The 16709-nt window shown below is 36.5% G+C and overlaps 1 protein-coding gene across 1 annotated transcript in view; it reads left to right on the top strand.

The window, feature by feature from the left end:
• Positions 1 to 16709, top strand: part of SAMSN1 (SAM domain, SH3 domain and nuclear localization signals 1) — a 131482-nt gene that overhangs the window by 34015 nt on the left and 80758 nt on the right. Inside the window, 2 exon segments of the mRNA XM_046647940.1 lie at positions 6270 to 6336; positions 15431 to 15557. Of these exon segments, the coding sequence (XP_046503896.1) occupies positions 6270 to 6336; positions 15431 to 15557 (194 nt within the window).

Here is a 16709-nt window from a genome sequence, read left to right as displayed (position 1 = left end):
AATAGGGCCGACTCAGGCATCATACTGAATTTTGATATTTTTCTGACAGCTGTGGGTTCTCTTTAATCATTCTGATAGTTTCATTAGAAAATTTAGAACTGACCTTCCTTGGCGCAGTAGATTGATCAATAGGCAGAGGGTATATAGCATATGAATTGTGAGGGGCTGATTTGGTGAGGACAGGGAGCTCGCGTTCCTAAATCCAGCCTGATTTCTGAGGCTGTCGGAGGCCCTCCGATGAATTAGACAGTGGGCCATAACTTTGGACCAGCCACGGTTTCTGCTGGCTCTTCCGATGCTGCGGGAGTGAGAGAACTGTGCTCCCGAGGCCGGCTGCACACGCTGCACAGTGCCTGAGCGCCTGGCTCCCGCCAGGGTCCCCCTGCAGCTCATGGTTGCCAGTTCTGAAAACAGACAGAGCTCCCTTTGAATCCTGGTTTGGCCCTTAGTAGCTATAAGACTTTGAGCAATTTAATTAATCTCTCTGCCTCAGTGTTCATCATCTGTAAAATCAGTCTGTAAAGAACCTGTATCTCATGACTGTCTTGAGGATTAATTGAGATGCTTCATGAAAGCACTTAGCTTCATGGCTGGCATTTAGGAGCTGATTAGAAACCCTCAATTGTTGTTGTCATTGAAGCTCTTCTCTTCTCTTCTCGCTCCCCTTCCTCCTCCTCTTAGTCTTTCAAGGGCTTAGTGACACTTTCACAAGCACAGCTGGCAGATTATCTCTAAAATGTGCAGTCTCATTCTCCTAAATTTAGATGAGACCTCAGATATAGTATCTAAGTGAAACGTTGTCTGATAGCCAGGAAAAAATAACGGCTGGTTTACAGTAAGAGCTCCCCAGAGTGCATTGTGCCAAGAGAAATCCTTCTTTAGGTTTTTAGTAGAAAAATAGAACCATCTCTTAGAAAGAAGAAAATGATGTAGAAAGTTCTTAGAAGAAAGGGGTTAAATAAAATATCTTCACTTTAACACCAATCTTTCTGGACATTTTAATTGACCAAGAAATGATCCTTCTAAAATGGTAACCATTCAATTGTACTATGCAATTTATCACTACAGATGCGTTGAGGGAGTTCATACCCAGTGACAGACAAGCAGGGGCATCTAATCTAGAAATCTTCATTTGGGAGAAGGAGATGGTCTTATCTATCTTTAATATCTCTGGTCTTATTCATAGTAGGCATTCAATTGCACTTAACTAATTAAGAAACATTTTTTCTCTATGACAGAATACTTCCATGTAATGAAATATTATGAAGTGTTAAGAAGTGCTATGCAAATATTAATCTATAAACTCCTTGTGACTGAGGAAAAGTAGGAGCAATTTACATTTTGAAAGATGGGACAGAGAGAGAACCATTCATTAGCGTGAATGGGGAGACTCACTTGTCGTTGGAGTCCATAAGAATGGACGTCGGTACGGACTGTGGCCTCTCATCAAATGAGCAAATGACTTAGAGCAACGTTTCTTCAAGTGTGGCCCAAGGACCTCCTGTATCAGAATCACTTGGAGTATTTGTTAACAATGCAGACTTCTGAGCCCCCCCGCCCCATCCAACTGAATTATCATGTCTGGGCTCTAAGAATAGGTATTTCTATGAGTTTCCAGAGGATGCTCAGTACATGAACCTTGAGACTCTCTGGGATCCAAACAGCTGATGGGTCTACAGACCTGATGCCCCATGCGTTTTCACTTCGCAAGCCCAAACTTGGCTCAGGTCTAGTCTGGGAAGACTACAGCCTTCTGGAAAAACTGAAGTTGATTTCTGTTCCAAACTACAGGAATGATATACATTCATTATAGAACTTTTTAAAACTCTGTAAAAGTAGAAAGGATTAAAATAATGAATTATATCTTAACAGAGTAAATATTTTCATATTTTGGCCATTTTACTAAATATCATTAACATGGGATAAAGCTTATAGGATGTAAAACATATTAATAGTTATAATTATCATATGACCATGCATACAAAATATATTATGTTGGATAAAAATCATTCAGAATAAAAGATTTAAACATTAACTGAATCCCCAATCAGAAAACACTCAACCAGACATGTTTTCTTCATATTCTCAAAATGAGAGGAAAGATCTCATGCATAGAAGGTACGAGGAACCAAGTGTCAAGGGCAGGGGAGGATGGTTATGGAATGCTTTCTGCAATACCGACTGCTCCATGAATATTTCTGACTACTTGGCCTGGGGTAAACTTGCTGGAGAACCAGTCTTGCAGAAGTGCTGATGGAGAGAGTTTGGAGCAAAGCAAACTGCCTGCTGCTGTGATCATTATACCGACCATAAAGAACGTTTTGGGAGAACTTGACTCCCAGCATTTATTTTTGTATCCTTGTTCTTGTTTGTTCTTTTCTGGCGGCATTCAGTTGATGGCTCAAACCTTTTGTAGCATATTGAAAAGGGTATAAAATATGCAGTAATACAGACTTTGGGCTAATATATTTTCAAAAATGTTTCATGCCTCATTTCTCACGTAAATTCTTAGGTTGCATTCAGCCTTCAGAGCCTCATTCATATTCATGATAGAAAAGAGGGATAACATTTATTACGTTCAGTGCTGGTGATATTAAGCACTGTCAAGCACCCCCACCCAGGACTGCACCAAAGCATTTTCTCCCTGCACTGCTTTAGTGGCAAAGTACTGCTGAGTAAATTGATTTAAAAAAAATGTGTGTGTGTGTACATATACATATACATATACATAAACCTTAGGCTGCCTTCTGTGACAGATATCAAAGTGCTAAGGGTTAGATCACTCCACACCCATTTCAATTTCTTTCTTGATGTCCTTTTCTGTGCAGACCGTAAGGTTACGTATTTGAATTCTCAGCTTCTCCTGGAGTTGGGTTGGAGATGGGATCCAATTCTGGTCAATGAGATGTAGCCAGAAATGCCTGGAAAGGGCTTTCTTTTCTGGGGAAACAAAAGCAAAGCTTTGTCCTTAGCCCTTCTCCCTGCCTGGAGCTGGGACATGATACCTGGTGTCTGGACATGATAGCAGCTGTCTTCCCACCATAAGGGCAAAAGGCACATGTTAAGAATGGAGGAGCAGGCAAATGCATCACATTCTGAACAGCTGCAGCAGCACTGGACTGCCTGGGTCTGGCCTTACTGTATGGGAACTGGAGCCCCATCCTTGTTTAAGCCACTGTTGCTGGGCATTCTGTTCCTCAAAGCTGAGTGTGTTCCTAACTGATAGACTTTATTTTTAAAACTGTCGCTTTTGCTAATGCTGAACTCTAATTGCTATATCAAATTGTGTCTAGATTTGGCTCTGACTGTGCAGCCTGCACTAACCTCCTTCAGTTCTTATGCAGTATGCGCAGCACCTAGAATTGAGAGTTAGTCATTTAGTCATTAAGATGAAGATTGGATTAATAACTGATAAACCACGGGCTGTGTACAGCCCATTGGCTATATACAGACATAACACTGTATCCAGTGCAGCACACTGTGGTTGGGAAAGGTGTGTAGACTGTGTCACAGTGGGACTACTTTTCTGTGAGTTTGACTGAGGTTACCACACTAGGTGACTGGAAAAGAACTTTAAGGTTATGCTGTGATCCACTGGATCTGTTAACAAGAAGGAGGGCAGATCTCTCACTAGGTTTCATCAGACACATTTTGGGTGGTTCTAAAAAGGATCTGAACAATCTGTAAGGCGGGGGAAAAAAGAGGCCAAAATGACAGACTGTTTAAGTAGTACCCGCAAGTGTCAACATAATATAGTCTTGACGTATGGAGTGATAATATAAAGATGAACTAATGAGGTTGTGCTTGGTTCTTATTTTTGGATACTTTCTTATCCATTATGTAACTTTAGCTACTATATTAGTTATCTATTGCTGCATAACAGATTGGCCCAAAATTTAGGGGCTTGAAACAACAAACATTTATTATCTCACAGTTTCTGCAAGTTGGGAGTTTGGGAATGGACTAGCTGGGGATTCTAGCTCAGGGTCTCCTATGAGTTTGCAATCCAAATGTCATCTGAAGGCTACCAGTGGCTGAAGAAATTGCTTCCAAACCCCCCCTCATGGCACAGGCGGCAGGCCTCAGCTCCTTGCTGAGGGCTGGTTGGAGGCGTCAGTCCCTCACCGTGTTGGCCTTGCCATGGAGTTGCTTGAGTGTCCCTGTAACATGGCATTTGGCTTCCCGCAGAGTGAGTGATCCAAGACACAGAATAAGGAGGAATCTATAATGCCTTTTAAGATCGAGTCTCAGAAGTCATACATCATCGCTTCCACCTTATTCTATTTGATAGAAGCAGGTGATTAAATCCAGCTCATACTAATGGGAGGGGCATTATGACTGCCTTTTGAAGACAGTAGTATAAAACAATTTGTGGATCTATTTTAAAACCACCGGAGCTACCTAGTAGTATTTTGAGGTTATAGGTGGAGGAGTTTTACTACATCCTAAGAGCAAGATTATAACTCATTTTACATATAGAAAGAATATAGGGCTCTATTTGTTAGCTAAATGGAAAATGTAATCTTTTTTTTTTTAACAGAAGACTTTAAAGAATGACTTTAGTTGGTGTTAAAGGAACATTGAATGTTGGTGTGAAATCTACATCTTTGTCTCTGGGGAAATAAAATTAAAATCAGACTAGATCTATTCATTTCAGTGTCCAAAGTTATACTGTGTATCTCTGTCTTTCTTTATTCCCTTTTAAAACAAGGAAAAGGAGTTAAGCAACCTTCCATTTGAACTTTTAGTTTATTCATAGAAAAGGAAATGCCTAATTCTAACAAATGAATTTTATGAATGAACTATATTCTCTAGCTTAATTATAACTCCAAATACAAGTAGGTATTTTCCCCTGTTGATCACCTTAAAAGACTGATAGGAATTACTTGGGTATTCCTTAGCATTATTCTCATTTTTAAAAGGAATTATATATTCAAAAAACGGCTGGTAAACACAATCTGGTAACTTATACTGTACCAAGCACCAAGTACTAATTGTCACCTTTACAATGTGACGCAAACCTGAAAATGTGGGCCTAGTCTTTTAAAAACCCACATACAACATAAAGCCCAGTCACTCAGTACTACCTTCACTCGTTTCAGCTACTCTGTCAGTTTATACTACTTGGTCGTTGGCTAGAACTCGTGAGACTTCTTGCTTTACCTTTATGTAAGTCATAACTCTTGACTTCAAACTTGTTGCTTAAACTCTCTGTGTTCCGATTTCCTTCTGTGTAAAATGGTGATAAGAAAAACTTCTTATGATTGTTATAAATATTAAATGAGGGTCGACCCCGTGGCCAAGTGGTTCCACACTCTGCTTCGGCGGCCCCGGGTTCGTGGGTTCAGATCCCGTGTGTGAACCCCCTCCACTCACCAGCCATGCTGTAGAAGTGTTTCACATACAAAAAATAGAGGAGGCTTGGCAGGGATGTTAGCTCAGGGCTAATCTTCCTCAAGCAAAGAAAGAGGAGGATTGGCAACAGATGTTAGCCCAGGGTGACTCCTCCTCAGGAAAAAAAAAAAAAAAATTAAATGAAGCAGCATATTATACTACTCCCAGAAGATGTTCAATGAGCATTCATGTTCTCTCTCTAATCTCCTCTTAATACCGTTGTAGGCTTTCCCCTAAAATAAAATTTGAAATTCTCTTCTATTCTCTGTTATACACTCCAGCAAATGCCTATTGTTGCAGTCTTGAAGTACCAGGTACACGAATTTTCCAAAAGAAGTGGAAGTTGACAGTAAGGAGCTTACATTGACAGGTACCAAACATAATAAAAGATATCCTATTTTGCGACTCCAGATATTACCCAACTCCAAATGTATATTTGGTTTGAGTTTAAATTCTATCAGAGTTTCAAAAATGGATGCTCATTATGTACCCAGTAACGAAGAACACTAGGGAAGAAGGAAGAGAGTGCTTCATAAACCATTTTCCAGACTCTAACTCTCTGTCCACCAACCTTCTTCTGGGTTTTGGACCATGTGTTGGGACTGAACTAAGTAAGGGCTGGGGAGTGAATCCACTATATATAATATGTGTATTCTCTATATATATGTACAGGCACATACATATTCATCTTTGATATATGTGAAGATGAAGCCACTGATGAAACATTAATGAGTATACTTTGATAATTTGATTATTATAATTAAGAAAATGGATCATTTCCCAATTATTTTGGTAGCTCTGTAGAGTTTCGTTTGTTTTTGTTTTTGTAAGACTGTTGACATCAGTCTTCACCTTTTCCTTTTCTAATGCTAAGGGGTGACCTTTGAATGTTGGAGTGCATCTTACTGTCAAAGACATGTTAAGCCTACTGCCAGTGAAATAGTAGGAAATTTCTCCCTAGGTAATCCTATGTTCAAGTGGTTTTTCTATCTCTTTCCCAATAATTTTAATGCCATCAGCATTGTTTTCTATAGTTCTTTATCATATTTGTTTTCAGCTGCCACATGAAAGTGTTTCTAGAGAACATAAAAAGTCTTGTCCTTATTGAGAAGTGTCCTGACCTAAGACAAGCATAAAGCATTCCCTTCAAAGAAGGAGGAATTTCTGTGTAAAATTTTTTCTGTAAAATTTAGCAGTTTCTGCTGATATGTAAAATTTCATGGTGTTAAAAAGCATATTTTCTTGGTGCGTCAACTCTTTCTTATGATATTAAAATCCTCAGATCACATCAACCACCCTTCTTTCCTTGTTGAGTTGTTTCTAAACAGAGGGTCACGGAAAGGACATGTTTTAGAAGGTCTGGAAAATTTCCAGGACAATCACGTACGTTAGCAAGTCTTACAGTATTACGGACTTAAATAAACCATAAGCCTACTTTACAGTTCTTTTTCCACAATGGCTTTTGGGAACACTGTGAGCTAAATTAAACAACTCTATTTGATTATTGTTTCCCAAAATGTAATAAAAACTTGCAGATTCTATGGCAAATAATTACCTTCAACGAATCATGTTTCTTTATGTAGGCATGAATATAATAGGTTCAGGATATCTGTATTCTCACAGCCCTCTTTTCCCAAATATAATTAACATGTGAACATCTAAGTTTCTACAAGAGTTTTCTTCTCAACAGTAGTTTTCTGCCTAAGGGATGACAGCTGTGCTAGGTCGGAAGAGGTGAGGGAAGGGTGCTGCTTAAATATTACTTCCGTTCCCTGAAAAATGACTGCACTCTGCCCTTGCTGTTTCCCATGCCTTTTCAGTTTTTGATAACTAGTTAAATATCAAAGAGCTGTGGGAAAAAAACAACTGGATCTCAATGAATACCAAAAGGACGTCCAGATGAACATAAAGCTATGCATCTGGGAGGACTAGCAAATAATGTAATTAGAAACAGAAGCAAGAGAATTGGCTCAAGAGACCTTGAGCTACTGCTGACTGTGCTCTTAGACCACTGAGTTCACATTTCTGTGCCTCACTTTCTTCATTTTTAAAGTAAGTTATTGGACTAGATGATTACAAAGGCTTCTTCAAACTCTTGTAACCTGTGATTAACAGTAGCTCATTCCCACTTTTTCCTTGATACTCTTTTGAGGTCCAAGAGTGTATGTAAAGTAACAAAAGGAGATACTTATCTAGCCTAATGTCCTTAAACTTAATTAAGGAACAATGAATTCCATGATCCAACTCTTCACTTTATGGAAGTGTGGAGAAGTGAAGTGGCTTGCTCAGCTTCACGTAGCTAGTCACGCTAAGCAGAGCAGTCACTTATCTGCAGACCGGGGCTGAGTCTATTAAACCAGATTTTCCTGATATCTTTTCTTTATTTCTCATGTGTATTAAATTCTAACTCTTAGATACAAGGATTGTATTCTTTTCGAGGTAATTTCCTATACCCATGGCTCCTTGTATTGCTAGGAATCCAATAGGTGCTTAATAAAAATTAATTAATTTGTATACTGGCTCTTAAATTTCCTATTGTCCACATTTTTTGGTCAGCTAAAAAGTGTACCCAAAAAGAGAAATAGTCTCATGAATGGTTCTAGAAACTTCTTTAAAATTTCAGAGCAGTGGATATTACATAGGAAGTAAGAAAGATGTCGCTTCTGCGGCCTTTCCCCTTGAACCAGCATAACCCCATTTGCATCTCTGACTTGTGTAATCCTGGTAACTTCCAGCTGGCTTGGCAGTGTCTCCACATTAAGAGACAGACCCCAACCTGTATGGTTCAATTAACAAAGAGCAGTCTTGGCTCCCTATACAGAAGTGGGAAGAGATGGTCACGAAGTCGCAACTTCCTTGTACCGTGGAACATAGAGGCTGTGTAGCACATTCTTGCAAGATCAGAATTGTGTACCGCAAAATCTGCTTGAGAGAAGGAGAAGGAGCTAGAAACCTGTATTAGGACTTGAGTGGGTGATTTGTATTTGTATGGCAGGATAAGACTGTTGCATAAAGGGCTTTGTTAGACATGCTAAATTACACTGCTTGCTAATCCTCTAGGATTTCCTTTCTCCACATTGCCTAATGTAGTCTTTCTCTCCTGTGAATGACCATCACATTTTATTTGTACTTCTTAGATGACACACATTAACCTTTTCCTCCAGATGTATTTTTGACCAGCTGTTCAGTTCACATATATTTATTGAGCATATTAGAGACCAGGTTTGAGATGTGTAAAACAGCTCTGAAACCCCAAAGAGCTCTAGTGGAGGGGACAGGCACAGAAACAGGTGACTGTTTTTTTCAGTGGCTCATATTAAGCAATGAGCATCACAAGGCAGACAAAATGCCTTGTTCTCCTTTGCATCTCCCACAGATTAGGTGCTCAGTAAATGTGTTTTGAACGAATAAATAACTATCTCATAAGCCTTCTAGGAGAATATATTCTATTTTATTCATTCCTTCCTTCATTCAGTGACTGTTTTTATGATACCCAGAGCTATTTTAAGCGCAGGCCCAGTCTTAGTTTAATTTCAGTTGCTATCACTGAAGAAGAAAACTTTGTAATTATAATATATAAGAATATCTAATATCAACATGGCAATTTTTCCATCAATTATTTCTTCAATCAATATTTTATTTGCATAAATGAATTATTTTTAAATTGTCTTTTTAGTTAGTTGTAGTTCCAAGAAAGCAGTAAAATAAACCTCTAAAGTGAAACTTGTTTGTTTTCATGTGTTTGCATTGATTGATTCTGGTTCATAATCCTCTTGGTTTTATTACTGTTCATTGAGTTACTAAATGTTAATCGATCATTGTGACCTTACAAGTTATCTTTTTAGAGTATGTTTTAGGTCATAAATACAGAATAGTCACTTATATATAAAAGAGAATGGAGGTATAGCTTTGGAGTTTTAATGATCTCTCCATTTAAAGTGAATTCTTTATTTTTGTTTTTGTTTTTACCATGAAAATGGCTTTCATCATTCTATCCAGTCCCTAGGTACCTTTAAGTGGCTATGAAAAAATTCATGGTAGAAAAACTGGGTACTTCTGTCCAGCTTGGCAGGACATATTGGATTACAAAAACTTGGATTCTAAGTACATTTTTTAAATTATGGAATTTCTCCCAATTATTGAAGTAATGTATCTTCATTGTAGAAAACTTGGAAAATGCACAGTATATAAAGAAGCAAATAAAGTCACTTAGAGTAGTATAAAGTAGTAAAAAGTATAAACACACTTTTTACACAAATTTATATTCTGATTTTTCACTTAGTGTATTGTGAGCATTAAAAAAAAATCATTCTGAAGCCCTAAGAATTGGTACATTTTTAGTAACTAAACAAAAAGTCATAAGACTAGAAAGCTGAGAAATTGTCAATGCAAAACACATGAAACTACCTGAAGTTTCACTTCAGGGTATTCATTACAGCTTTTTTAGAAAAAGAAACCAAAATATTAGTAAAAAGAATTTCTCTTTCCTCTGCTGAAGAAATTGTGTGAAATAGACCTCAGGTGATCAGGTTTTCTCTATGTGAATTCTTGTTAAAAATGTCACAAGAAAGGAAAACTTTTCCAAATCAGAAATTAAGAACAAAAAGAGAACAAAGGAAGTTACTTTACTTCCTTCAAGATCTATCATGTTACTTTCAAGTTCCTTCAAGTTGCTGACTCGGTTAGGTGATCAGGATTTAGTTAGTCTCCATAAGCCTAAATTTCTCCTGTGTGAAAGGAAGGGATAAATTGGAAGAGATTTAAATTCCCTTCTGGCAAAATATATGTATATATAAAACAGAAGATATATTTATGTAAAAAAATATATATATACACACACATAAATAAAAGAAGAGAGGCCTGTAAATCTGAGCATGTGTACCTGATGCTTTTCCTCTATCATAGAGAGCCACATTTAATTTACAAATCCAAACCCTGAATTTGCTTGGCTTAATTTGGCTCTCAATACTGGATAACTAATAATTATGCTTGCTCCTAAAAAAGGACATTGGATTAAAAGTCAGAATACTTGATTCTCATCCTAGCTCTGTTATTAATGAATTATCTTTCCTTGGATAAGCCACTTAGCTTCTCTGGATTTTCTCATTTTTTAAATAGGCTGGTAGACTAGATGTCCAATAAGTTCCATTCCAACTCATAAAATATGATTGTAAGACTAATCCAGTTCAATAATTCATTAATGCTATTTTCTAAAAATTATTCTGTCATCCTAATAGTCAAGCAAAGTGTCAGAAAGTGAGATGTATTTAATCCAACACTTCTAACAGAATTTTACATTAAGGAATGTGACCAAAATGAGCTAAAAGATATGCACATTTATATATGCACAATATATATGAAAGATATAGTGGATACATGCTAAAATATACATATGAAAAATATTTAATTTATATTTACATATAATTACCATCTTAATGGATAAAAAATAAGTAAACTAAATGCAATAATTTTCTTCTCTCATTTGTCGGTTTCTAATCATGTTGTTTTGTATCATTGCATTTCAAAACAATAGATTTTACAAAATCAAGTCTTCATCCATTTATTCCTTTATTCATTTCTTATCATTATTTCAACTAATTCATGTGGAGTACCAACTATCAACAACGTTGTAGATACTAAGGATATTGTATGCTAACTATACGGACGGGTGTGGTTCCTGGCTTGCTTCAGCTTAGTGTCTACTGGGGAAAAACCATTTAACCAATGATACAATGTTTGAAATTGCGGTGAAAGCCAAGAAGGTAAAAGAATAGGGACCTAATTTGGATTTTGGAGTCAGGAAAGATGTCTCTGAAAAAATGGCATTTAGGCCAATGCTCCAAGAGTGAGTAGGAATTAACCAGGTCAGGAGAATGAGAACAAGCATTCCAGACAGTGGGAGCAGCACACACAAAGACACCGAGAAAGGAAAGAGCTCCAGAGACTGGAACCCAAAGTTCTGCCTGTGAGGCCAAGTGGAGCCTGGACACGTAGGCCTTACAGACCTAGTCAAGTATTTGGATGCTATTTAAAGAAAACTGGGAAATTCTGTAGTAATTTAAGCAAGACAGTAGTATTGTCAGATTTCATCTTTCAAAGGGAACTCGAACATTGTATTGTGAATGAACTGAACGAGTGCAAAAGTGAAAAGAACACCAATTAGAGACTTGGCAATAGTTTCAATGAGAGAAAATTAAACTAGAGTGGTAACAATGGAAATGGAGAAAAAGAAACGATTCAAGATACATTTTGGAGAATAGGCCAAACTCAGCAATGGAATAAATATAAGTAAACAAAGGAGAGGTAAGTGCAAAAGTGATCATCTGATTTACGCAGTGTGCAGTGGGGTGGATGAAGATGGTGTTCATTGAGTTGAAGAAGACCAGATGAGAATCATATTTGGGGGTCTAGAGGTCAGTCTTGATCATGCTTCTAAGTCATTTAAAATAGACAATTGGATGTGTGAGTCTGAAGCTCTAAAGAAAGCCCTGGAGAAATAAACTAGGAATCATCAGCATATAAGTGATATTAAAAGCTGTGTGTGTGTGTGTGTGTGATGAGAAAATAATGATGGTGGTATTAGATGAGGGCCCAGAGCTAGTTCTAAAGGAATTTAAGCATTTAGTTTTGAGAGAAAAGGAAGCGTCAGCATATAGGAGATAAAGAAGAAGAGCCAGAAAAGGTTAAAAGGAAAACCAGGGAAAATGGCATGAAAGAAGCCAAGAAAACAAGGTATTTCCTTAAAGTCATCATGATCAGTGTTGCTGAATGTCAGATAGTAGTGGAGTTTGAGAATGGTTCATTGGACCACAAATGCAATTTAAAAGGAATAGTAGAGACAAAAGCTGATTGATGAGTACCTGAGGTGAGTTGAAAGGATGGGAAATTAAAGGACTTAAAGGAAGCGTACACAGTTAACTTCTTTGAGAAGCATGCCTGGGAGAGGGAGGAGAAAGAGTGGTAAATAAAAGATGGTGAATTAAAGATGGATGAGATCAGAGCACGTTTTTGTGCTGTTGGGAAAGTCCTTTTAAAAGTAAAATGATCAAAATTCATTAGAGAGGGAAGAGAAAAATGTAAACCAAATTGTGTCACTCCCATGATTAGAATAAAATGCGTATTATTCAACCTGTTCTACAAAAGCATCCTTGAAGGCCTCATCTCGTGATACTCTTCCCTTCTTTCTCTTCCTTGGGCACAGACTAATTCTTCCAGGAGTTCCAGCTTTAGAACCTTTGCACAAGCTGTATCCTCTTCCAGGAATTCTTTCCCTTCTGCTGTTTGCCTGGCTGACTCTTTTTCTGTCATTCAAGTCTCAGTTGAAATGTCCTGCCTGACTATCCACTGAATCCAAAACCATCTCCAAATGTCTCGTTTCTTCTTGTCATTCAGGTCGCAGTTTCAGTATCTTCAGTGAAGCCCCTCCTGATCACCCAGTGTAAATTAGTAACCCCATCCCCTGTCCCCACTCAGTCACTCTGTCTATTCTTAGCACAGCACATCTTACGTCACATTCTCTTGGGTATGTACTTGTTTAGGTTACGTTATGTTTACGGTATGTCACCTCCTTCTAGAATGTAGACTGTGAAAGCAGGGATCTCCTCTTACTTGCTCAATGTCATATCCTCAGACCATGTGACAGTGCTTGGCATATAGTAGGTACTTAATGAATGTTTGTTGTTTGGTTGAATGGTAAGTTTTATTTATGGCTCAGTCTTCTTAGAAAATATCTCAAAATTAAAAGGCACATTATTATAAATTTTAAACAAACTCTGTGCAAATATACAGGTAACACATTAGAGGATTATAGCAGGTAATATTATTATTTTGAAAATATTCTACAGGATTTCTTTTTAATAGATAATTTTAATGATTCTATATCTCTTATAATAGTATTAATTTTAACTTTCATCCTGCAGGTATATACTACCTAAAAGCAAGAGAAGGTTTTCCAGAAGTACTTTCCTATTAGAAAGTTGCCAGTCTAGTATAAAAAATTTACTAGGATAATCCATTTGATGGATAAAATATTGTGTGAAATCAAGAGTGTATTCATTCAGCAAAAATTTATTAAGCCATGTACTATCCTCGGCAAATGGAATTAAAAAATGAATAAAATGCAGTAGACTGATATCTTTTAACTCAAAGATGAGTGAGTGGCTAAAGATAGGAAAGTTAACGATACTGTGCTTTAAAAAGGCTATAATAGAGTTTGAACAAAATAATGAGGGGTCAGTTTGTTTAACACTTCTGGGCCATGAGAGCTCACTCATCTGAATTTAGACATTGTACAAATGCTTCTGTTCCTCCTAGGGGAAATCATTAATAAGTTCAGTTACCCTGGTATATAACACCTTTCCCCAAATTGAGCATAAGTTTTTTTCATAAAGAAGGGGGAGAGAGAAGACTATTTTTGATGCCAATGTTTCAATGGAGCAATTAAGCTTTCCCTGTAACTGGAGGAGACTGCCGTAAGAAAGAAAGCACACCAAAGAAAAATATCATGCCCAATGATTGTGCAATGTCAGCTTATTTTTTCTGGAAGGGGCTAAAGATTAGAAAAATGACTCTTCCTGAGTTGTAAGGGGCCTGTAAAATTGAGTAATTCAGAAAGTACCGAAAAGGAGTACTGGAGAAAATAATACAGAAATAAATAGCAATAGAAATTGTGTTGAGCTAAGCATGACCTTTGGAAAGAGAGTGGAGATTTGCATATCTAAAAAAATCTCATCATAGTCTTCTCTGAAAGATAAAAATGATTTCAATATTTTCCCATTTATTTAAGGCAAATGGGTATGGCTTGCGCTGACAAAACGTCACATTTCCTACTTAGGTGCTATTATGCAGAGACAGAGCATCAAGTTTATACTGGTTGCTCAAAGTCATTCTTATAGACCAAGAATAAGAGCTGAATATAATGATTGGAAATGTTTGCATGCCAGAGATCCTTTTCTTCCAGACATTTCTTTGGGCTTATAGCCTCTCTCAAAGGATTGGAAAGCACGATTATAAATATGTCTCATTCAAACATTAATGAGGATGCAAATCATTCACCTTTTGAAAATTGCAGTATCTATTTAAATGTCATTTATCAACTGTTCAAATAGAAAAAATGTGGCAGAAGCAGAGGGAGAAATATTTCTAAGTCCAGAACTTTCTGGGTGGAAAAGAAGTATTTTGCTATGTATTACTTCACATCTAGTTTATAACAGAATTCAACCATTTTACCAATTAGTATAAAACTTAGCACATAAAGTATTAATTTCCTACATATGTTGAAATCCTAAAGAGTAAGACAGCCTAAAACAATAAGTAAAAGCAATATAAATACAAATTTGCCAACACTAAACTAGCGGAAAATATTTCTGTATCTTCCAAGGAAACTTTGAGTCATTAATGCAATTTTAATTCTTTTATTGACTTTTTTTGCCGTAGTAAACCAGTGATACTTATATACTAAAACATAATGTAGAATGTGGTGGCTGTGTTTTATTTTGCTCAGTGTGTAACTTCTAGAAAGCAAGAGACTGTTTAAAGAAAAGTATATTATTTGAAAACATTTCATACTTGAAATAAAGTGCTGTTTTACCAGAAATTTCCAAAATGAAAGTGAAAAAAATTTGAATTCTGCTTTTTATTTTGCGCACCATCAGTCTATTCCTACACTTGCAAGTAGCAACTTTAAACCTCTTGTTCCATTTATGTTGTGCTTTAAAGACCTTGTTCCTTGGACTATTTCACATTGAGCAGGAATAAGTCATTTATAGATGACTCTGAATTCAATCAATTTTGCTGCATTTTTAAGTAAAAAAAAATTGATAAAAAGCGCCCTGTTTCCGTATGACTGAGCAGTTATAATATATTTTACAAGTTTGAACCCCAAAAATGTGATGTGCTTTCGAGTTATTGCTTAAATTGTCACAGGCTACAGGTTTTAAGGTCTCATTATTTCCCCACTTTTATCATCTCTACAAATTTTATATTTAATCTTTGGTGAAGAATAATTTGTCTTTACCTTGAGCTATGTTTGTGCTAGGCAATAAGACCAGGTGGTGACCCAGTGGAATCCATGGGGACGTTAAAGAGACTACAGAAACTGGTTTGGACCAAGAAAGCCAGGGTACCAAGTCTGGATGAGACGAAACCCACGTTAATAAATCTCCGTAAGTAAGAACTCAATGAGCTGCTAAAAATTTTTCGAGGAAGTATTGCAGTTGCATGTATTAATGAAGGCCATTTTGATAACGCCTTAAAGTAATCATTAAATATTCTTTTATTTCTTTACTACCAAATTATTTGTAAAACAAATATCTTCACCCTATTCCTAAATTTCTTCTTATTCCTATACTCCACTATTCCTCCTTCCCCTCAGGACTAGGCACAGGGATAGAGTGAGAGGAAGCTATGGCTGAAGCTCAGCAAGAGAATAAGGGTCAGCAGTCTCTACTCTTCCCATTCCTTGGCCACAGAAAACAGTAGTCTTTAATTTTAATGTGAGTGCAGCAAATTGGCGTGTCGTGACATGGAACTTTGACTTTCATTTACTTATTTACAATAAGTCCCTATAAATCATAATCTTTTGTTTACACCAGTTAAGCATTTGAACTTAAAGAGATTCAATAATGTGGTGCAATTTACTATGAGTCATATATATTTCTATATTCTGTAACTGTTTTATATATTACTAGAAATTTCATCAGACCCTTCACCACAAGTAAATATAGGTTTCACTAGTCAACTTTATAGTATTAAAGATATACCTTTTACTTTTGTTTTCTCAGTCTTGTTCTTGCTTTTCTAAACTATTCCCCTGTGAGACACACAGCATGCATAAATCTCTTTGCAGATTGATATGAAAATAGAAAATTTTAGAATACCAATAGGATTTTAGCTCATATCCACTGAGATTTCATTCTTTTAAGTAAGGCAAAGATTTAATTTTCTTCCTTATGATGCTCTCTTATACATGTGCCTTCAAAAAATTATAAATATGTAAAAATGGAAGGACACCATATTATGCTTATAAGATATGGGGAATTTTTTTAATTTGTAACTTTTTCAAATATCTTTCAGTATACCATTTGCACATGGCTTCCAGTTATTCCAGTCAAACTGACTTTAATCATTATATATCTCTATATGTCTTCAAAAAATTTGGCGTAAATCTGTTTTTATAAAACAAATCATTTAATATAGAAAAGACTCTTTAAAGAAATGCAATTGTAAATTATTTTGTGAAGTTAAATCACTTCTTGGTTTATCCTGTGGTGTTCATTCATTTCTGTTATATAAAGGGAAGTATAATTTAATTTCTA

Source organism: Equus quagga, chromosome 21 (genome assembly GCF_021613505.1).
Source record: "Equus quagga isolate Etosha38 chromosome 21, UCLA_HA_Equagga_1.0, whole genome shotgun sequence".
Lineage (NCBI taxonomy): Eukaryota > Metazoa > Chordata > Mammalia > Perissodactyla > Equidae > Equus > Equus quagga.
The sequence above is the reverse complement of the archived record's forward strand: the minus strand, read 5'-3'. Positions and strand labels throughout refer to the sequence as shown.